Source organism: Carassius carassius, chromosome 13 (assembly GCF_963082965.1).
Source record: "Carassius carassius chromosome 13, fCarCar2.1, whole genome shotgun sequence".
Lineage (NCBI taxonomy): Eukaryota > Metazoa > Chordata > Actinopteri > Cypriniformes > Cyprinidae > Carassius > Carassius carassius.
Window position 1 is genome coordinate 4051431 of NC_081767.1, and position 24971 is coordinate 4076401.

General features: G+C 39.3%; 1 protein-coding gene across 1 annotated transcript; it reads right to left on the reverse strand.

The window, feature by feature from the left end:
* Window positions 1–5400: 5400 nt before the first annotated feature.
* Window positions 5401–23011, reverse strand: LOC132155856 (AP-2 complex subunit mu-B-like). Its single transcript, XM_059564595.1, has 11 exons — window positions 22846–23011; window positions 21216–21328; window positions 17805–18070; window positions 16790–16872; window positions 14284–14419; window positions 14052–14196; window positions 8931–9050; window positions 8704–8839; window positions 8510–8607; window positions 7790–7901; window positions 5401–7575 (listed from the first exon to the last, which is right to left on the reverse strand). Exons 2-11 carry the CDS (start codon window positions 21287–21289, stop codon window positions 7441–7443), a joined length of 1305 nt encoding a protein of 434 aa, XP_059420578.1. The 5' UTR covers window positions 21290–21328; window positions 22846–23011; the 3' UTR covers window positions 5401–7440.
* Window positions 23012–24971: the final 1960 nt, after the last annotated feature.

Here is a 24971-nt window from a genome sequence, read left to right on the forward strand (position 1 = left end):
CGATGAATTTATTAGAAATTCTTGTATGCCAAACAAAGAATGGGCACCCATTCAGTCGCAAATTGCTAATCTAATATATTAAAATCATATTATGACTCCTTACACATATACATAAGCAAAATGTCATTGAAAGTCAAGTCATTCATTTATACAGTGCTTTATTCAATACAGATTGTTTCAAAAGCAGCTACACTTGAATAAAATAGGAAAATTTGTGTCAATGCTGTAAACAAATTCAAATTAAAAAAAAAAAAAACGTGGTTACAATAGTGTCATTATTCGGTTCAATTTAGCTCTCTATCTATCAACGTTGTAAGTTTAGCAATGTAACAAGTCCAGTTACTGCTCTAGAAGTCGATCGTGTCACTATTCAGCGAGCCCATGGCTGGTTTTCAGTCAGTATCATTCGAATAGCAATGCCACGGCTGCTTTAACTTAAAGTATGGAATTCCTGAAGCAGAGAGAAACATGGATTTGGAGAAGGGCACCTGAAAGGCAGCCTCATATCTTTTGCAAGTGGTTTTGAATTTGGCTGGAGGCCCAGGCTTTGGCTGCGCTCCAGGTGACTGCAGAACCGGGGGCTGCTTGACCCTTCCCTGTCACTCACTCTGGGAACGAGCAAAAAAAGAAAGGGAAAGGGAGACGGAAGGACGAAGGAGAAAAAGACTAGTGGGACAGGAGATTCTCTTTCAGGGGCCCTGAGAGATGAGAGTTTAATTGGCCATCGATCCATCAGAAGGTCCTCTGGCTCCTGCACCCACTTAATGATTGGCCATGACGTCAGCCTAAATACTCGCACTAATGAGTGACTTCCCACACAAACACCCCTTCTATCCCTGCTGCAGGAAAACAGCTCCAGACTTTTCCCAACCAGCTATAACACTGGTGCAACATCAGACCACCAACGACCATCCGAATCCACAAACAGCGATTGTAAACGTTCCTAATAGTCTCATTTACTGATTTTTTCTTCTGTGTGGCTTATGTCAAAGCGATAAAACAACAACAACAACAAAAATGTTACATATAAACAGAGATTTATCTTAAAGGTCCCGTTCTTCATGATCCCATGTTTTAAACTTTAGTCAGTGTGTAATATTGTTGTTAGAGTATAAATAATATCTGTAAAATTCTAAAGCTCAAAGTTCAATGCCAAGCGAGATATTTTATTTAACAGAATTCGCCTACAAAAAACGACCCGTTTGGACCACATCCCTCTAGTTCCTGCAGTAATGACGTCACTAAAACAGTTTTTTGACTAACCTCCGCCCACATGAATACACAAACAGGGGGGCGTGGTCTTGTTGCGCTCCGACGGAGAAGAAGGAAGAGCTGTGTTTGTGTTTGTCGCCATGTCGTCGAAACGCTGTTATTTTCATCTCGGAGTCCAATCATATTTGTTTGGGCATTTCCCAAGGACGCTGTACTTGGAGATTATTCTTGAAAGATGGAGCATTTCCCTCTTTGTCTGGAGAAGGCGTTGTTTATGGACCACAACCAGTAAGTGTATTTTATTATTTAAGTTGGTGCGTTTAACAGTTTCTGTAACTTATTACACAAAGGGCAACGCTGTTTAGCTTTGTTAACTAAATGTTAGGGCTGTGCAAAAAAATCGAATGCGATTTTCATGCGCATCTCGTCAGTAAAAAACGCTCCTGTGATTATAAGAACATCTCCAGCACGTGTGTTCAGATCAGGATTGCCAGGTTTTCAAAACAAATCCTGCCCACTTGCTTCTCAAAACTAGCCCAATCACGTTTCCAGGAGGGCCACGTGCACTAAGCTGCTGTCGAATCAAAACAAAGGAACCAATCAGAACTTATGTATTTCTGAAGGAGGGACTTGTGACGAGTGGGGCGGGGCCGAGGGACATGGGAGCGAGGCCGGTGGAGTGATTGGAGATGATTGTCCGCCGGTTCCCGCCTTTTTTTTTTTTTTTGCGCGCACCAGTCGTCCGTGAGGGGCTGGTGCGCTGTTTTGCGGGACTCCTGCCGGCTGCCCAAAGGAGTGTCGTGCCGTCCGCCGAGGGCCGTCCAGTGCCACCGCCAGGCACCGCGGAGGAGATCGCCCAGCTGGTGGAGGGCCGAGCAGCGGTACGTCTGGGAACCGGATTTTTTTTTTTTTTTCCTCTCTCCCCTCTCTCGTCTCTGTCGCTCCTCCTTCCATCTCCTTTTCTCTCTCCTCGCCTGTCCTACCCCCAGGTTCCCGCAGGTCCCCGTGAGCGGTCCCCCCGGAGGGAGGGGGGGGGGAGTAGAGCGCAGTCTCGGGAGTACCCCCCGGCCTGCGAGGGGCGATGGGGGTATGTGACGAGTGGGTCGGGGCCGAGGGACATGGGAGCGAGGCCGGTGGAGTGATTGGAGATGAGCTACACCTGTTCGACCCACCGGTCTCGAGGCCCACGGAGGAGATGGAAGGATATAAAACTGGAGCGACGACAGTGAAGGACGAGAGAGGACCAGGCCTGGGCTTTTAGTTGTGTTTTGGTTTTTATTTGCTCGCACCAGTCGTCCGTGAGGGGCTGGTGCGCTGTTTTGTGTTTATTTTGCTTTATTAAAATGTTATTTGATTGTCCGCCGGTTCCCGCCTCCTTCTTCTGGATGAATATGAAAGGTTTTATCGTTACAGGACTTTATAGACGGTTTCAACGGAAACAACATAAACAAATGTTACTGCGCATGCGCGCTTTAGCGGACCTAACTTAACTTCTGGTAGACTTCCAAATAGAATCAATAACAACAGCCAAGTCCCTCTAGAGTAGATATTTTTTGATAAATAGACGGTTTCATCGGGCGCACGCGCCTGGCCCTAAGTTAACTTCCGGTCTGTGTTCTGTATATCGGTCTGGCTGCATTGCCTTCTACAAACGCAGTTAAAGTCAGGGTGATGAGTAGACTGAAGTTGGGCTCAGGTGGTTGTGCTGCGGGATGTGTTTCCCATAGCCTACATTTATTTATTTTTGGAGACTCGCCACAATTTTAAAACTGATTTTCAAAAAGGCTTCGTTGAATAAACATGAGTAACGTTACGTACTGCACGTTTGATAATAATAATTCCTTACATTTATATGTTTAAATATCAAAGCGAGGCACAGGTGTTTTTATATCGCTGTATTTCTGAAGGAAGACTTGCATGTTGTATGCCTGATAAAAACAGCGTGTGAGCGTACCAGCTCTGCTTTGTTTACAGCTGTTACTGGGGAAACCTCTATTTCTCGCGCTTTATGTCTGTGCTTTAAAACATCTCCTGCTGGCAAAGAATGAATTTGCATTTTCATTAAGTCCGCCTGATCCACGCAACAAACATATTTTGTTTGTTATCAAAAAATATCTACTCTAGAGGGACTTGGCTGTTGTTATTGATTCTATTTGGAAGTCTACCGGAAGTTGAGTAAGGGTCTACAAAAGCGCGCATGCGCACTAACGTTTGTTTATGTTGTTGCCGTTGAAACCGTCTATAGAACAAGGAAGTCATCAGCCCTCTATACAGGTTTGGAACAACATGAAAATGAGTGACAGATAGTGTTGACGTAAGTTACAGTGAGTTACGGTTTTTGCTTTTTAATTTACAAGAAAATATCGGAGTTACTTTATCAAGTAAGAAACGGCAGTTTTTCCCATTTATAGACTGACAGCTCTCCTGTCCCCATGTTCATATCGCAAGTTAGTGCAGAAGTGCTGTGTGCCATGTGACCAGGATGTTACTCTCGCATTTATTAATCTCACTCACACAAAAACATATTCAGTATTTCTCAAAATGAGTAAAAACTGTGAAAAGCAAATTAAGAATATGACGCAAACCTGTAATATGTTAAATATCACAAATATCTTTTATGTATTTAATCCCATTGTATTAACCAATGTCTCTTATGCTGACCTTCAGTGATCCAATTCCAATACTACTAAGCAAAAATTATTTTAGATAAACCCATGTTTCCTTTTTTTGTTTAATTGCTGGAGTGTTGGACATTCTTCTCCATCTTATTGAAAGGTTTGTTTGAGCTGTGCCTCTACTATACAGATGTGAATTTACTTTTCCTTCAGGCTGAGGCTTATTTGTTTAACTTTTGTGTGTGAAAGGGCTTTTAAATGTACAGAAACTATATAACTTATACCTTTTTTTCATTTTAAGCCCAGTCTAGATGATAAAAAGTAACACAAAAGTAATGTAATACATTATTTTCCATATAAATTAACTAATGCAATTAGTTACTTTTTAAAGGAATTATGCAATATTGTAATGCATTACGTTCAAAAGTAACTTTCCCCAAGACTGGTGACAATTTTTATTTTTAGGATACTTTGTTTCACATGGTTCAGTTTGTTTTGTGCCACCTCTTTGTGTTATGCAGTGCTCTTGATATGTCTGAATGAAGCTCCTTTACTTTTTTTGCTAAACGAAGCCATTGAACAATGAAGCAGAAAGGCTTTTCAGTTAGAAGTCTCACTCATGCAGAAGTTTCGGGTGGTTTGACGTAGTATCCACGTCATTTCTTTTTTTCTCCAGATAATTCAGTAGGTTTTACACATTCTTGTGTTCTTGTACCGTTTTTTTGGCCAATTTGATTAAATGCTTCCATCTAGAGGATTACAGTACACTGCAGCCAATATAAACCCATCCAAAAAACATCCACATGAAATCAAAAAAGGGTCTGCCCATAGTAAACGAGAAGCCCAAATAAAATATCCAAACACTTGTTTGCAATGGTTAGTCTTTTCCCCTTCACTTTCAGTCATCCAATAGATTTAGATCCTTAAAAAAACAATTGTAGGGTTCTCTAAAAGATACAAACCTAACATATGGAGCTCAAAATATTTTCACATTTTATTCTACGACATATAATACATCAGTAATACCTCTTTAATGCTTTTACTTGTCTTGAAAAAGGCAGTTGTTAAGTGTCTAAATGGGACTACAGAAGTTATGGACATTAAACATCATCAGACAGAACCAGGTAAACTCATCTACTCATTAGTTGCTTAGCATTTATAATTTTGCTCTTGCAATCTATTCAAACTTTAACTTCTAAGGGAAATGTTTTTAGATAACGAATGATAGAGTTGTCAGAAACGTAATGGTGGTGACGTTGAAGTCATGTGACCGTGGTGTAGATTGTTTATAGCCTGCATTCAGCTTTTTACTTCTGGTGATTGTATTTACGCTTCAAAACTCAAAAGTTTCATTCATTTGTGAAGATCATCATGAAAAACAAAACATGTAAGAATCTAAAACTTTTGTTGGTCACAGTGCTTATTTTCTGCAATAATCCAAAAGTCTATGAAAAAATCCTATAGGGTTTCTGTCGAGGGAACCAAGGTCTTGCAAACTGTCTACTTCTATTCAATGGCAACTTTAAAACAGCATACAATATTTATATAATATGTAACAAAAACTCCAACTCCATTAACAATAACGGATTACACATTTTATTAGGATTAAGATGACAGTTACAAAGTTACCACATGAAGACAATACATTGCAAAAGGAGCCTCATCATCTCTCAGAGCTTAAACACACTGAGGTCAGATGGTGTGAGTGTTACGACACAAGCGTTTAAGTGGCACACTTAAATCTGCAGGGTCGAGTTAGTAGTGTTGTCTGAAACTAGGGATGCACCGATATAAAACATTTTGGCCGATACCGATAACCGATATTTTATTTTTATTTGAAAGTCGATAACCGATATGTTGGCCGATAAATCCATATCCAAATTTGTATATAGTTTTTGAGAGCCTGATTATAAAAAAAGGTCTCATCATTTAAAGCCACATCCCAAACACTTCAACATAAGCAGCCTAGTTTGAACAGTGTAAATTTTAAAAATAGTTTTACTCTCCCATTACCAAATTTCATAAAAAGTCTTACAAATAAATAAAATAATGCATAAATAATGCAAACAAGCCATCTCAAGTCAAGTATTTCTGAAGGATATAATGCATTATTTATCGCCTTTAAGATATCGGCCAAACCTTCTTATCGGGCCGATACCGATAACAGAAAATTGAGCATTTATCGGCCGATACCAATATGGTGGCTGATATATCGTGCATCCCTATATGAAACGTAACGTAGATAGCACTAGTGTAGTAGTTGACAGTTGTAAGCCCATCACTAAACTGTGTTGCAGTCTCGGTCCTGTTCAACCAAAATGCTTTTACAACAAGATAAATCCTCCTGCACCTTCTGCCAAGGGCACCGAGAGAGTTTATATGCACATTAAAGGACCGAGCACGGTGTTCAAGACCTTAAAGGCAGGCATGGCTTCAATGTTTTTACATCTCTAAAATCTCCTGCATTAGATCAGGACTAAAGGAGGAGGTTAGAAATATGACTCCCTAATATTCTAGCCCCTCACTTATGTATTTACTGAAATGCATTTTTAAGTTGCATTCGCCTTAAAACTAATCCCAGGAGACGTGTTGAAATGCAGGGAGAGAATTCGCTGATGCAAAGACTGACTCAGTGCACTCAACAAACTCAACAGGTAAACTTCAGTCAAGTAAACAAAGTGATGAAAGTTAGTGTGACATGAAAAGACGGTTAAGCGAACAAATGAAAAGTCCCTGAGAGATGTTGGGGACCCCTAACTCACACACATACGCACCATTCACTATATGACACCAAATGAAAGCTGTAACTAAATCAGCTTGGTGGTTTTGTTACAGCGTGGCATATACACACAAAGACAGCTGGACTAAGCATTAGTACAATTTGTTGCTTTAATTCAAAGGTCCCCACACCTCATTTTGGTCACATTAAGAAATTATTTTATACTGAGACAATAAAAAAAATTAAGACAAAATCCAAATTGTTACATCAGTGTACATAAAACAACTTTTTAATGAAAAGTTACGTTCAAGAACAATGTGGGGCCATCTGCTTAACGTTTACACTAATTCACAGAAAACAAGAATGTGGACGATACCAAACTAATACTCTTAGGAGGGACCACTACAAAAATGAAGATCTGTTTTTAGGGTCCAGGTTAGCAGATAGGGACTTAGGAGCAGGACATGGCCACACTGATACTGCCTGTGTGCAGGAACACAGGTTCAGCGCTAATCACCGGGTTGAAAAGGGGGCCTGGGTACCAAATTAGCTGGGATTCAATGAGGTCTGGGGATCTGGAATGTATGTTGTGGAAGAATTAGAAAGGAGAAACGAGAGGGGGTTTACATCTCATACCAAGTGAAATACTGGATAAAAATATTTTTTATACTTGCAGATAAACTATGCGTTTTATTTTGAAGGGCACATTTGTTTTAATTCATGAGGTTTCGGATGTTCTTTTTGGGTTTCCTTTTGTTGATGTTTTTAGTGTGAACAGAGCCCAGTATAAAAAGTTGAGGAAGGGAGAGGAGAGCGAAACAATGAATAATCCTCTGTTAATTCTGCCCATTTATCCATCTGCGTCCCTCCCCTCTTCTCACAGGAGGGCTGCTGTTAGCAGCGGGTCTCATAGATGCCACTGCGACCGATGTAACGCACCCATTTGATGACATCGTGATCGCTGTAGTTGAGCTTCGGCTCGAAGACCTTCAGGTAACGCACTTTCAGTCCTGATGGAGCAAAAGGTACCTGGAAAACAAAAGAAAATGGACCCTTAGCTTCATTAGACAGAGACTGCATTCCCAAACCAAGCACCTAAATAAAATCTCAAAACAACCTAGTTTAATTATAATATTATAAGCATAATTGATATGCCACTTAATAGAACATTAAACATTTCCATCCAGCTTAATAGACCATGCTGTGTGAAAGAGATTGGGAGTCTTCAGGGATTCAAGCTGACCTCAAAGTTCATGGAGATGGGTGGGCGAGCCCACTTCTTTTTGTCATTAGTTGGTAGCAGCTCAATCTCAGCGCTGATCTGAGATTCCTTCATACCAGCCATTCGCTTGATCCTACAAAAAAAAAAAAACAATATATAAATCAGCATAATATGAAAAAAAAAAAACATGTCACCACTTACATTTTAACTCACCTTTAAATTCTCAGATTTTCATTTGCATTTTAAGTACCAATCCTTGGAATTTATAGCTTTAAATGAGTATATTTACTACAAATGTCTCCAAAAAACATCCTGATATTGAAATAATAACACTCAACTGAGTATTTGGACGGAGGGATGGTGTATTTAAAGCGACAGAGAGATGAATGGATGAGGTAATTTATATCGATGGGTGGAGTATTTTGGATGGTTGGATGAAAGGATAAATTATTTGGATGGGTGGATGAATGGATAGCTGAATAGCTGAATTTCTGTAGTTTCATACATCCGGTCCTTGAAATTACAAGTGTGCTTTTTCTATGACAGCGGGAGCATAAGTTAATTAGCAAATTTAGTTTTATTATAAAATCCTTATTATAAAATCCTCACTCCTTAGTAAAAGGGTACAAATCTGAACAGTGGGATTGGAAACTGAACATTTTGAGGGAAATGTAAGAATTGCAGTTTTATCTGTTTTGGCCAATGAAGAAAATGAACTTGACCAGTAAAATCAAGCCGTACTTCCAAACAATGGCGTTGTCACTGGCTTTGTACTTGGCTTTCCCCTTCATACAGATGACCTGAACCCCACTGGTGTTGAGTGGAGTAGGAATGCGCACCTGTATAGAAACACACAGGATTTCCAATGCAATATGTACATCTAATGGGGCACTTTGAGAATAATGAATGTTATTTCTGCTTTCAGTCTCACCCACCTCTATCTTCTGTGCCAGCAGGGAGGGCTTGAAGTTGGACTTGATCACCACCTTCACCTCCAGCTTGGTGCGGCCCACCTCTCGGACCAATGGGATGACACGGAAGGGGAGGATGATGTCTTTAGTGGTGCGGTACCTGAGACAAGGACACTGTCATTGTGCTGTGTGACACTCAAATGCAGGCAGACACACACACACACACACACACACACACGCTCTTCACTGACCTCATGAGCTCATACTCTCCATCGGGAGGGATGAAGCTAATACTGCGCTCCGAGTCAAACTTGCTGAGACGGACACACTGATGGAACGTGCAGTCATCGATCGCAATGGACTGTTTCCCACTGCAGCAGGAGACGCATAGGAGAAAAATGATGAGGAAACTATGAAGCATGAGCAGAGATCGCAGAGAGACTAAACACACATCACTCATCAGGGGTGGGGAGCATGACAGTATACTGTGTGACGGCAGAAAACGGTCAACAGGTTAATATTCTGATATACAACACCGGACGCTTTCAGATTTCTACTGGTGGGAAGGGCTGTGTATGCATTTACATGTGAGTGTGATGAAGAAACATGAATTGAGGTGAAAATCCAAATGAGTTAACACGAGGAAAGGAAAGACTGCGTTAAGTACAACACAAAACGGGCTTTACACTGTTCACAATCGTAAAACAACCTCACAACTTTAAGATTTTAATTAAGATTTGAACAGCTATTTTACAACAGCTGTGAATGTGGCTCATTCATTTACAATTTAAAATTAAATAAAATGTATGCATTTAGCAGACGCTTTTATCCAAAGGGACCTACAGTGCATTCAGGCTAACATTCTTTACTAATTTGAAGTCAATTAATATTCACCAAGGCTGCATAAATTTGACCATAAAAAAAAAAAAGTAATCTTGTGAACTATTAAAATTAAAGATAACAGTTTTCCATTTAAAAATATTTTAAACTATAACTTCTTCCAGTGGTGCAAAGCTGTATTTTCAGCATCATTACTCAAGTCTTCAGTGTCACATGATCCTTCAGAAATCATTCTGAAATGCAGATTTGCTGCTTACAAAACTTTTTTTATTATTATAAATGGGTTGAAAACAGTTGCGTTGCTTCATATTTTTGTATTAACAGTGATGAATAGAGAGTTTAAAAGAAGAATTTATTTCAAATAGAAATCTTTTGTAGCATTACAAATGCCTTTAATGACACTTTTTGATCGATTTATTGCATCCTTGTTAAATAAAAATATCAATTTATTCCTCCAAACTCCAAACTTTTGAATGGTAGAGCCACACAATTATTAGATTATGCAAGATTTTGGTCATGCCTACCTCTGTTAAACCATGATACACAAACACATGTCTGCTATACTGTCATTATGGTGGGAAGGATGTTTGTTTCTAGCATTGTGACCACAACAAAACTGCTCGGGTAGGTCTATGAGAGGGCTGTGATTTACTGAAACCAGATTAAATAAAATGTAATGTGTAATGTGGTCAGAGCAGGTGTTTGAGGGGTCACCAGGAAAGAGAACTTTAACAGAGCCTAATGAGAATGGCTTTATTCAGGTAAGAGTCTTTTCAGTAAAACAAGACTGGGGAAAGACTGTCGTATGGGACAAGACAAATCAACTGAAGGAAAAGCTATGCTCCTTCACTTAGAGTCGCTAAACACCTCACACATAAGGGGGCAATGGCACGGTCATCCCATGCAAAAAGATCATCTTTATCGAGACATCTGATGGCATGACACGAAGACAGCTGACACTCCAGCCAAGAAAGGACAGAGTGGAGGTGATGTCAGGAGTGAGAGTTACACTACCTGCCCCCCAACTCACTGAAGCCCAGCAGGAGAGAGACACACAAATCAACAGAAGAAAAATAAAGGGCTAGACCAACGGCACATCAGAATCAAACATTCCTCTGTAAAGACACATATACCTACCAGCACAAAATTCAACAAGTGGAGAGTGAGACTGCAAGACGGGATGTTACAAAAAAGCCAGGAGGAATGAATTCGCTCCATGTGAGACTTCCTGAAATATTGTGTCCAAATGTTCTGCCCATAAGGCCTTTCATTCGAAGTTCATGAAGTCAATGTGATCTGGGATTTATAACCCATTTTAATTTAATGGATTTCCAAGTAAAACAGAACATTCAATTCATTTGATTCATCAGAAATTGACTGGATTGTGAGAAGTCCTTATATGAAAGGTGACTGGAAGGGAGAGATTCAAACATATACTAATATGTTACACCTTTTTCAAACGAGGGGTTCATGATGGAACTGCAGGAGATTTGTGAGATAGTGAAACATGACAATGCTAAATTCACTTTAATGCCAGGTCATGAAATGCATTTTCAGATGTTTCTGGAAGTTAGCCTATCAGGTTATCAAAGTTTTGTTGCATTAAAAAAGTAAAAATGTTTACATTTTCTATACAAATTTTTACTCAATCACAAACACGTCATTTCAAGTGGAGTTACCTCTTTCAAAAACACAACTACTGTAAATATCATCATTGCCCAGCATCCACGCACAGAATGAGTGATGTGTATTTTGATGCTCAACATGGTCAGCACTGTAATTAGGCCTGTCACGATAACAAATTTTGCTGGACGATAAATTGTCCAAGAAATTATCGCGATAAACGATAATACTGTTATTCTAAGAACAGTTTTATCTAATATAATGATAATAGCACAATAACGCAAGTACACAATTTCAAAGATCAATAAACTTTTATTTTATGGCAGATTCAGAGCAAAAAATACCAACAAGTTGACTTTGTGTGGCTTAACATTAATTAATTTTGTATGTTATATTATGTTTATATGCCAGTTAGGGATGCTCATATTGACCGTTTAACCGTTAACCGAAAGTAAACATTTTGACTGATGAAGGGGCCGTTCACACATCGCTCAAGTTCGTTATTTCAAATGCGGTATGAGCGCTCATAATTGAAGAGACACAGTGCGAGGCGCTCTTTTTTTTCCAGGCTCGTCCGCACCGCATCTAGTTAAAAACATCTCAACTTTTCAGAATGACGCAAGCGCACCAGATCATGTGACAAGAACCAACCTCAATCAGCTCCCTTCTGGGTTTTGAAAAATGGGGTGCACCAAAACACTGCAGAGTTTTTTACTTTTCTTAGTAAATAAACCTTGTAGCAGAGTTACAGCAAGGGTTTTTCGGTGGTGGAAATTCATTACGGAGATTGCAGCTGATGGATGCTTAGCAACGACGTGCGTGCGTGTGTGTGTGTTAACTCACTGGGCGCATAGACACGCAACCACACGCCTACAGACATATTTAGCTGAGCAAGCCAAATAAAGCGAGAGAAAAGTAGGCCCATTTCGACAGAAAGGGCAAAATATGCTACGCAGTAGGGCTGCACGATGTGTCGTTTAAGCATCGATATCGCGATGTACGAATCCACGATAGTCACATCGCAGGATGTGCGATGTAGGCTGTTGTAGTTGATCCGTTATTCATTAACTGTATGGGCCAGAGAGAGAGCACGCGTGCGAGAGAGAGAGAGAACGCGCGCGCGAGAGAGAGCGTGAGAGAGAGATAGAGAGAGAACGCGTGCGCGAGAGAGATCATGAGAGAGAGAGAGATAGCGTGAGAGAGAACGCGCGCGAGAGAGAGAGAGAGAGAACGCGCGCACAAGAGAGAGCGTGAGAGAGAAAGAGAGCTAGCGAGAGAGAGCGCGAGAGAGAGAGCGTGAGAGAGCGAGAGAGAGAACGCGCGCGCGAGAGAGATAGAGAGAGAATGCGCGCGCGAGAGAGAGAGAGCGCGAGAGAGAATGCGCGAGAGAGAGAGAACGCACGCACAAGAGAGAGCGTGAGAGAGAAAGAGCTAGCGAGAGAGAGAGCGCGCGAGAGAGAGAGAGATAGAGCGAGAGAACGCACGCGTGAGAGAGATAGAGAGAGAACGTGCGCACGAGAGAGAGCGTGAGAGAGAGAGAGAGAGAGAGAGAACGTGCGCGCAAGAGAGAGCGTGAGAGAGAAAGAGAGATAGCGAGAGAGAGCGCGAGAGAGAGAGCGAACGCGAGCGTGAGAGCGAGAGAGAGAGAGCGAGAGAGCAAGCCTCGACCGCACGCTCACCGCCTTCAAACAACACGAGCGCTGTCTTGCTCTCTCTCCCTCGCGCATATTAATCAATAGACACGATGGTGTCGATGTTTAAATCATTTAAAATGAGAGTGTAAGTGTGCTCACCCCATTTTTGTTTGTAATAATTTTTTTTATTAGATTTCATATCGCAATATATATCGCAGAAAAATGTAATATTGCAATGTAATTTTTTCCCAATATCGTGCAGCCCTACTACGCAGTATAAAAATAAAAAAAAAAGAAGTAGTGCAAGTACAATGCAATATCACTTGAGACGCAAACATCCACAAGCAAATGAAAGGTGCTTCCCAAAGCTGGTCACTCTAACGAGACGTTATCTCTTTATTCCCGGGACATCTGTGCCATCTGAGAGGATGTTTTCTGCCACAGGCTGTCCACAGGCTGCGCTCCAGTCTAAACCCACATCATGACACATTACATTTTTTTTAATAAAATGTGAAAAAAAAATTTTCCCGGCCGAAAATATTATCGAGCTCATTTTTTTTCTGTGCGATTAATTGATTTATCGACTATCGCGACAGGCCTAACTGTAATACAGTAATATATGTTTGATCCCGAGACTGAAATGAACCAGTGCAAACACAACAATTGCCTTCAATGACAAAATATTGCCATAGATTTCCATAGAAGATATTTAGGAAAACCAGCAGAATGTGGAGAAAAATTAAGAGACCATCATTGAAATGAGACAGTCTTTTTTTAATCACTCAAGCACATGTTAAAAATACACTTGCATAGTCATGCATTACTAACAGTCTGAACCTTCATAAGGGTATGCACAGTATACTTTGAGGTGCAGTTTGTCTACATCTACAGAAAGAACAGTAGATAATCTTACAACAGTATCGCTCTAGTAATTAATGCACATACAAAAGCTGCCAAGAGCACACATCTTTGAATTAAATATGCACGTTAAGGAGCATGTAGAGGAACATCATGACATCACAAATGGGGTAATTACAAATCCTGGTGTTTCAGAAAACTCATTTTAAAATGTTTTGAAACATTAAATTTTTATTGTGGAGTGATTAATGTGAGAGATAATGTGAAATTAAATAAACCACATTAGTTTGGCCTTATGAGTCATTAGATGGCATTTAGTAAATTAGTCACAAGCATAAACAATGTATCTCCATCATGTTCTATGGTTTACTCACCACAGTGGCTCTCACATTTCCATTTGAGTGTCATCCAACTCACCTTTTGCCCGAGTCATCAGTCGTGCCACCTTTGCCCTGCTTGTCGATGACAATCTTGTCGTTCATGCCGAACTTGCACTCTGGCATTCCGCTCAGGTAGCTCTTCATCACCACACGCCCTGAGACATGTGCACTCAACACCTGACCTGCACGCACAAAACATCACTATGTGCAGCTTCATCACAAAGTAATGAATGATGGTCAAATTAACCATGTGGTACTGTAACTCTCACCCTGCGGTGACATCAGCAAGTTCACACTTTCCAGTACATCCAGGAAAAGTTCGTTGCGGCGATATTTGATGCCCTCCCGTCTCCAGCCGATCTGTCCGGTAACCTGACTGGTAATCTGAGACTGCTCCTCTTTCGTCTGAGAAAAACACCAAGTGTAGAGTGTAAGAGAAACATGAGCACTGCCAAACAACAAGCCAGATATTTTATATTGCAAGAGGTCATGTAAAGCTTTGTGAACACAACTTGGAAAATATAAAAGTGGGGTATAGAGTGTTTCAGGGATGATGTATTTGTAGGGCGAAACCCAGAAAGGAGTTAGCATTTTAGCACGTCCGGATCAATGGCTTTATGGTTAAATGTTTAAACAAAAAACATCAGTGATACTCTTGTGATCTTCTTAAAGGGTTAGTTCATCGAAAAATGAAAATTATGTCATTAATGACTCACCCTCATGTGGTTCCAAATCTGCGAGACCTCAGTTTATCTTCGGAACACAGTTTAAGATATTTTAGATTTAGTCCAAGAGCTCTCAGTCCCTCCATTGAAAGTGTGTGTACGGTATACTGTCCATGTCCAGAAAGGTAAGAAAAACAAAGTAGTCCATGTGACATCATCAGAGGGTCAGTTAGAATTTGTTGAAGCATCGAAAATAAATTTTTGTCCAAAAATAGCAAAAACAACGACTTTATTCAGCATTGTCTTCTGTGTCTTTTGTGAGCGAGTTCAAAACACAGTAGTTTAGTGATATCCGGTTCGCGAACGAATCACTCCATTGTACCAGTTCTTCTTGAACCAGTTCACCAAATCGAACTGAATCGTTTAAAATGGTTTGCGTCTCCAATACGCATTAATCCACAAATGACTTAAGCTGTTAACTTTTTTAATGTGGCTGACACTCCCTCTGAGTTCAAACAAACCAATATCCCGGAGTAATTCATTTACTCAAACAGTACACTGACTGAACTGCTGTGAAGAGAGAACTGAAGATGAACACCGAGCCGAGCCAGATAATGAGCGAAAGATTGACTCGTTCTCGAGTCAAGAACCGTTTCTGTCAGACGCGTCCGATTCGAGAACCGAGTGGCTGATTATACTGCGCATGCGTGATTCAGCGTGAAGCAGACTGACACACAGAGCGTCTGAACCGAACTGATTCTTTTAGTGATTGATTCTGAACTGATTCTGTGCTAATGTTATGAGCGCGGGTAAACCGAAGGCTTGAATCAAGGGCAATCATCGCAAATGACGTCATTATGTCAAGCGCAAAAGAACCGGTGAACCGTTTTTTTCAACCGGTTTATTGAATCGAACTGTCCTGAAGAACCGTTTCGCGGAAAAGAAACGAACGTCCCATCACTACTGGTGATCCGAAAACCGATACAACCGGTTCTTGACTCGAGAACGAGTCAATCTTTCGCTCATTGTCTGGCTCGGCTCGGTGTTCATCTTCAGTCCTCTCTTCACAGCAGTTTAGTCAGTTTACTGTTTGAGTAAATGAATTACTCCGGGATATTGGTTTGTTTTAACTCCGAGGGAGTGTCAGCCACATTAAAAAAAGTTAACAGCTTAAGTCATTTGTGGATTAATGCGTATTGGAGACGCAAACCGTTTAAAACTATTCAGTTCGATACACTGTAGTGTTTTGAACTCTCTCACAACAGACACGGAAGAGAAGACAATGCTGAATAAAGTCATAGTTTTTGCTATTTTTGGACCAAAATGTATTTTCGATGTTTCAAAAAATTCTAACTGACCCTCTGATGTCACATGGACTACTTTGATGATGTTTTTCTTACCTTTCTGGACATGGACAGTATACCGTACACACACTTTCAATGGAGGGACAGTAAGCTCTCGAACTAAATCTAAAATATCTTAAACTGTGTCCCGAAGATGAATGGAGGTCTTACGGGTTTGGAACGACATGAGGGTGAGTTATTAATGACATAATTTTCATTTTTGGGTGAACTATCCCTTCAAAGCCGTTACTTGTTTTAGTTGTTAACAAGTGGCTAAATGGGACAACAGAGGTTGTCGGGGGACATTAAATGGCATCACATTGATCAGGTAAAAAATCCTGGAGTCACTAACATCGAGTGGAGTTTCTTTATATTCATAAATGTGTTTATTTGTGAAGATTATCATGATGAACAAAACGTGAAAGAACCATAAGCATTTGTTGGTCACAAGCTTAATTTCTGCCATAATCCAAAAGTCAATGGGAAATTTCTCTTTGGTTTCGGTTGATGGATAACTTCGGATTGGCCTACAAAAACACGTCATCACTGCAGTGCTCTATAAGTGTACAAGTACAGCTTTGCTTACATGATGCTGGAAGCAGTGAGTTACAGGTCATCAGGCACATGGTGAGCAGTGATGTGAAGATGACAGAGACATTAACACACAGTTCAGTTTCACATACTTCAATAAATTCAGATTTCAACACTTCTGTTACAGCTATATTAACTGTCCATTTTCATATGCTGGTGTTCCGAGCAGAACGCACCTGGCTCTTAATACCCTGTTGAGTAATGAAGGTCTTCAAGGCTCCAGTCTCAGAGTTCTGGGGGTACCCAAAATCCAGGATCTCTACAGTAAGGGCAAAGAGAAAAACTTTGACAGTGCTGAACTAATACCGCAGCTCTACAGAATCAATGAAGTCAAAATTGTAGTTTTGGTTTTGAACTTTTGGTTCATGTCGATCACTGTTAAGGTCATCTAATATCCTGGTGTACTCCTAAAAATGTTTTAAATGAAATTTTTAAATGGATTTAAATGAAATGCAATTGTTTTTATTTAAATTAAACGTTGTTCAAGTAAAGCAAAGTTTTTAAATGATATTACACTAATGCTTATGTTTTATTTAGCTTCCCAACTATCATATGGCTACATTAAAAAGAAAAAAAGTATTTGTGCATTCTTTTAAGTTTTTATAGGTTTGCTACAGGGAAGGGAACTACAGCTTAAAGAAGAAAAAAAAGTCAACATCTTCAACAAAGAAAATTGTGCTCATCAATCTGTCATGAAGTTTTAGAAGTCAGCTTTACAAGGGATTCTAAGTTCCATTATAACGTTCAGTCATGACCGTTCTGTAGAGCTGCTTTACAGCTGAAAGTGAATTTGTTTCATAACTGATTAACTGTGAAACCTGTGAGTGTTATTTTCCTGTTTATTACTGTGAAGCTGCTTTGAAACAATCTGTATTGTATGAAGTGCTGTACAAATGAATGTGACTTCACTTGTAAATCAACAGCATCCATCTCAGAGAGCAGAGGAGTCTGTCTGTGCAGTATTTTCTTTAGGTTTTGATTTTCTCATCGCCATTTCATACAAATCAAAACCTAAAAAAACAACAGCACAACAGTTGTGGGAGACTTCATGGCTGGAACTGGAGGGAAAAGAAAACTCAACTGCAATATGATCAATGTTATGGCCAAGCAACATATAGGCGGATATCTTTTTACTTTTGTAATCATTTAAAGATCATTCAGGAAAGTATCGCATCAGGAAAGTCATCATACCATCTAGAAGCTCGTAGATCAACACAAAGTTGTTCTTGATGTTCTCCTCGCTGATCTTGCCGAAATAGGCCGCCATGACGTCACACATCTTATAGAGGAACTCAAACACCATGGCAGCGTTGACATTCTGCTTGGTAACGGCAGCCAGCCAGATGTTGGAGCGTTTGACGTGGAAGAAGCTGGTGCGGGCGATGTTAGTGACGGGTGAGCGCACCTGCTGACGAGCGTGGATCACGTTCACACGGAACGCATCCACTGCATTCCTCCTGCAGAAACACCATCAAGATCTAAATAATCAATAGATTAATTAACTGAAAAAGTTAGTTGCAGCCTTATTCTAATTCAGGTTGGAATCCAGCTAAATCATTAAATAGTTTTGGGATCCGTTCTTCGTACGTCGCTTATTACATCCGAGATGAAATGTCACAACCAAAATGATATCATCACGCTAATCTGGATCTGGCTAATCTGGTTCTTCGAACACACCTGTTGTCGATGATTAGTATGTCTGGAAGTAGTTATCTGAGATAATTGGGGGTTCATGGTTTGGTTTAAAAGAGGCCATGCATCGAAACTCGAAACCACGATCAGCAGTGCAGCGATTGGCTGGCGGCAAAACAGCAACGTAATGATGTCATATAATTAAAAAGACACCTGATGAAAAACTTGACTTTTATAACAAAACAGCCAAGAGAACAAAACTTTTTTTTTTTTTTTTTTTTTACATGATTTTTTTAACATGATTCCCAATTATCTATATTCATGACTTCTAACATTTGTACAGGCTTTACATTTTTATTTTAATGTAGTAATTAGCAATTCATATTTCAACTTAAATTTTATATTTGAACAGATCTGTAACATGACAGCATCAATTAAAGTTTCTTAAGGGTCAAGATCATGTTATCTGCACCTCCTGCGCTCCATCAAGCCACTCCCATAATATCCATCATCACTCAAATTAATGCACGACTCTACATTATCTGTGTGGAAGACTCGAATTAATACTATTATGAAGTAATTATTTTATGACGAATAAATCTTTCAGTGAGTAAAACTGGCTATGTCTACAGTATTAAAGACTACACAACATTATTATCTTTAAATTAATTTTTAAATAATTATTATTTTAAATTATTGTCCCTGTATCAGTAGGATACTCTACTTATAAAGTAGAGGTGGAAATGGGCTGACTTTAAGTATCAGTTCTGATTAAAAAGATGCGATCTAATCCTGTTTACATGAAGTAAGCCTGCTCCCGAGCAGGTTTAAGCTTACGGACCTGTTGCTATGAAAGCAACTCCAAAATGAGCTGCGGAGAACCAACCAATCCAAGATCATGCTAAATCATCAACAATCAAATCCAGCTAACTGAGTCAGCGACGTACGAAGAACGGGACCCTGGTGTCAAAAACTCACAACTAGAGCAAACAACACCTCAACTGAATTGAAACCTCACTGTTCAACTGTTCAATCTCAATCACACTCTACATGGAAAGTAACGTGTAATATTGATCCTAATGAGAGTGCAGAAGAGATTTGAATTTTACAGTATATTTCAATAGTTCTGCATCACCATACTGCTAGAACAACAGCATGATACTCTAAAAGCCAAAGTATACTTTGCGTTTTACGCATACACGTAGGTCCAAGTACAGTGCCTATGTTGCAAATTTAGTGAACCAAATTAGTACAGGTGTACTATATGCACACCATCCAATGTTAGTAAGCATGCGCATTTTGTACACACCAGTCGGAGACTGTAACAACAGCTGATGGCCGCAGTAACAAGTGCTTGTGTGAAGGGGTTAAGAGAGAGCCACAACCTTAGTTTAAAAGAGTTCAAATACATTTTGGTGGTCAAAACTGCTGCAGAAAAATACAGCAGATGCTGGTCAAAGATGAAGCTTTCTAAAGCACATGTGTGGACCGCCTGTGTTTGCGCACGCTATCAAACGGAGTATACTTAATTGAAAGGCAACGTGTTCGACTGTATGCATACACATACAAAACGAAGTAAACTTTAGGCTTAATACACACACAAATACATATCACATCCATCCAAAAACTGCATGAAAGAAAAAGCTCAATCTCTCAAAAGTCTAATTTTTTTTATTTAAATTTTTTAATTAAATTTCTGTCAGCCAAGCAACTACCACTGAGATGATTGGAGATGCTAAAGGAAAGCTCTCTCCAGGAATTATTGACATTCTTACTGAAGGATGTGGGGATGCCCATTTTGGTTAATTTTCCTGACCAGCAACCTCTGATCATTATCTGAACATTAACCATTAATGGATAAAATTAGAATAATAAATTAGTATTAAATAAAAAAAAAATTCACCTGTTTAATTTAACATGCAAACAACAGCATACAGAGCAACAACAAAACCTGGACTCACACATCCTCAAACTGGCATAGACTTGTTTTTTTTCTGACAGACATAAAAATAAATAGCAAACTTATCTCAGTGTACAATATGTCTAGGTTTTTTTTTTTCATTGATTATAAGGGTGCACTCTTTAGGCTATAATCCATTCAGAATTTGAATACATTCACTTACGGATTCACTCTCTGATAATCATTTATGCAATATTGCCACTTGCCATTGTGTTGCCAATATCACATCAGTTAACTAAGTGAAGGTGAAGCAGGTGCACGTCTGTAGACATGGTGCTTAATAAGACCTATAACATGCAATCAAAAAATAGATCACAGGGTTTGTAACCAAGCTTATGTTTTGTTTATCACTGGGTTTATAAATCATCATCGCTTCATTTCAGCTGTCTGTTTATAAGCTGCATACACTGTTTCAAGCCCTCTCTTCTTCTTCTTCTTCCCAGATTTCCCTTTCCTCCAGGCAAACTCGTCATGCTCACGCACTGCCACTTCATCTAATGATCTCTCTTTCTCATATAGCCCTGCATACATGCCTGAACACACACACACACACACACACACACGACAGTACGAGCTGGCAGCGATGTACAGACCCACTGTATCCATAGATACCCTTCTCTGAACACACCATCTCTGTGGTTTTAAAGGATGCCAGGATCTTCCAGAAAGAACTTGCACACAATCAGAAGCCTAAAATTCATTCTAAAATTCTAACAGTGATCTAGAATTCAGCCCTTTTCTATTTCTAATAGTGAAAGTAGGGCTGAAGGTGGAGATGGAGCATTTGACTGCTGTTATTCCCACAAAGGCCAATGAAACAAACAGATCTGACATCCGACGGGGTGATAAGGGAAGGAAAAGAAATGCGGATAAGGCAGCACATCAACACATCAGATCATGAGAATGAACATGAAGGACACGTTCCCTTGATGTCACAACCTAGAGCTACCTCCTGAGCTACCTCCTGCCCATCTTCTCCACACCTGAAACACAACGTTACGATGACTTACCCGATGTCATCCCGGTAGACCCGGGAGATCAGCACCTCGCCCTTGTGGTTGTAGATGAAGAGTCCTCCGATCATGGTGCTGTTCTCTCAGTGTTCACGGGCCATGCTGGAAAACTGAATAAAGAGGCGGAGCCAAGCTGTCAGTGACTGGACAGAGAACGCATTAAAAAATAAAGGACACAGATTGTAGCTTGTACACATGCACCATGATAATATTTGTTGCGTTGAATCCTCTAATTGTATTTTTTTTATTTGCTGTCTTACAGTCAACTGCTTTGACTTTTAAACAATTATTTTCAAGTTTGTTAAAAATTGACACACACGAAAAAAAACTAAAACATCTCTGCTTCTGAGGCTTAACAAGAGATTAAAATGCACAACCACAGAGTGGCTGAAAATATGTCTACTAGATCGTCTACTAATAACCTGCTCATGTTATCCTCTCTCAGAAAAGACCTAAAAATACACCTTACAGAAATCACGGCAAAAAAATCTATAAAAAAATCAATAAGACGAAACAAAACATGCGCTCATACAGACAATGAGCAGACCGTGTGTGTTCTCTCATCAGGCTGTGGTTCATCTGCCTATTTGCTGTGAAATCTTCACTGATTTTTAAAAGTAAATGTGAGAATAACTTCATATATATATATATATATATATATATATATATATATATATATATATATATATATATATATATATATATATATATATATAAATATTAAAATGTAACTCATCAAATATGATAAATTAAGCTTTTGAGGAACATATGCAAACATACATGCAAACGTTCATATTTTGTCTAAAGGTTGAATAGTGTTCCAAATAATTTTTTCCCCGATTATTTCATGTCAGGTTTTACATTCCCAGTGACTGACACACACACACACACACACAAACACCTCTGGCTAACAGGAACTAAATCTGAACCTTATGTGGGTGCAATCTCTTCAATGAATTATAAGTGAAGTCATTATAACTATATAGGTAGACTACATAGCCTGTCTATGATTACAACCCTCTTGACAAACCTGTCACATTCGTTCCTGTGCCTCCGAATATATCTGAATACTCATAAGAACATCACATTTTGATGATGATGATGATGTCATTTCTCAGCTCTACAGCAACATGGCTGCTGATGGAAAAATAGAAGAGTTCACATGGCAATTATGTCCGGGATTTTATAAGGTTTCTATTACGTCCGATATTGATTTTAAATCAGTATGTGATTTTTCGTGATTCTCAGCAACATCTTTCATGTCTGCCCACCGAGACTGTCTGTCTCGCCTCAAAACTAATATATATATATAAAAAACATGCTGTTTACTTTCTATATCATAGCATCAATTAAACAGATTGTATTATTTAATTTAAATATCAGCCCGAGATAGTTAACAGTAAAGGTATGTGGCGATGACCGCGGCTCTTTCCATTAAAACGCACAGACATCACGATTTAAAACGCATTAAATTATGTTTTCTTTAACTATTGTTTCCCAAATACTCCCTGTTGTTCATTTAACACATTCCCATCAGTGAATCGACGTATAACAGCCGCGTCCGGCTGGTTAGCTGGTCAAGCTAACTACCGTTAACTAGCCCCGCGCGGCGGATTCCAGCCCTCACCTCTGTGTGTCAGTCACTCGGTGTCCTCCGGACCGGTCCGGCTCAGCAGAGACAGCTGTGTCCGCTTCTGACAGAGGCTCCGTGTAATCGATAGTATTCGGTGTTTTAGGCTGCGGTCACCGTTCACTCGTGAATCCAAGATGTCGCCGCCGCTCACTCCCTCTGCAGCCGTGGATACGCGCACATGTCGGGTTCACGATGCTACACGATGTCTGACACGGTTCTTTTTTGTTTTTAAGCTTGGGTCATGTTATTTGCTAAACTCTAACCTCAGCTTGGTTTGCCAACCTCCACAGAAGAAAACAAGATAATTTAGATACACATAGTTGTGAGACATAGTGGCAGGCAAGAAACAAAACGATACAGTCACACATTGGTTGGAGCATAAGAAAAAAATTGGTTTTTGATATTTAGAAAAATATGTTTTATTATTATTTAATACTATGTCCTAAGTTATTAAAAAAATAGACATGAAAAGGCATGTTTAGGCAAAAACAAAGTTTTGTTTTCATTCAACCAATCTTTTTTTTCCAGGCTATTTTTAAGCAAACTTCTACAAAGATGATTCTCAACTATGTTATGAAAGATATAACATAATTATTCGATGTACTATTTTACTTTATTCAATGTGTGTATAAAATGTTTATAAATTGCTATTCCCATTCTATAAAATTTATCTATACATTGCATTTAATTAGCATAATAATGTGTTCTTGGGGCAAACCTTAATGAAAAAAAGAAGTGCAATAATGGGAGTTATAACTTGGCAACAGTTTTATAAGAATATCTATATTTAAAAGAAATATTGATCTATAATTTCCTTCCTTATTGACTTGTGTTTCCCAAAAACACCTGATTAACTTGATGTTTGTCCTGGAGCCCTCTACAGAAGACATGAATGAAAATTATGCCCTGTTTCATAACAAAAAGTCATATTTCGATTTGAAACCCCATAACATAACAGTGGTTTATTTTAACATTTGATGTAACATTTTTTTACAATAAGTCAGATTTAAATGATAATTTAAAACATCATATTTCCTGTGCTAATCAATATCAGTCATATCTAAAGATCAAGGAGAGGGAGTGTTTATGTTCAAACCTCCAAACATCTGATATTTTTTAAAAGCCCTAATGTGCTCAGGAGCCTACAGGACATCCAGAAAAACTGAGGCATGTGTCTCAGAGAAATTCACTAAAATATCATGTCCTCTATATACAGAGGACAAAAGCCTATGCCTGGGTCCAAGTATACGTGTTTAAGTAAAGAATAAATGCCTTTGTAGAAAAGAAATTCTGCACACTTGTTTTGAATGTGCATAAATCTTAAAAGTTTATCACAAAAAAAAAATAATAATTAACTGCCACTTAAGTATACTTAGAGTACAAGTCTTAACACTTAAAGGGTTAGTTCACCGAAAAATGATAATTATGTCATTAATAACTCACCCTCATGTCGTTCCAAACCCGTTCATCTTCGGGACACAGTTTAAGATATTTTAGATTTAGTCTGAGAGCTCTCAGTCCCTCCATTGAAGCTGTGTGTACGGTATACTGTCCGTGTCCAGAAAGGTAAGAAAAACATCATCAAAGTAGTCCATGTGACATCAGAGGGTCAGTTAGAATTTTTTGAAGCATCGAGAATACATTTTGGTCCAAAAATAGCAAAAACTATGACTTTATTCAGCATTGTCTTCTCTTCCGTGTCTGTTGTGAGAGAGAGTTCAAAACACAGCAGTTTAGTGATATCCGGTTCGCGAACGAATCACTCGATGTAACCGGATCTTCTTGAACCAGTTCACCAAATCGAACTGAATCGTTTAAAACGGTTCGCGTCTCCAATACGCATTAATCCACAAATGACTTAAGCTGTTAACTTTTTTAATGTGGCTGACACTCCCTCTGAGTTCAAACAAACCAATATCCCGGAGTAATTCATTTACTCAAACAGTACACTGACTGAACTGCTGTGAAGAGAGAACTGAAGATGAACACCGAGCCGAGCCAGATAATGAACAAAAGACTGACTTGTTCTCGAGTCAAGAACCGTTTCTGTCAGACGTGTCTGATTCGTGAACCGAGTAGCTGATGATACTGCGCATGTGTGATTCAGCGTGAAGCAGACT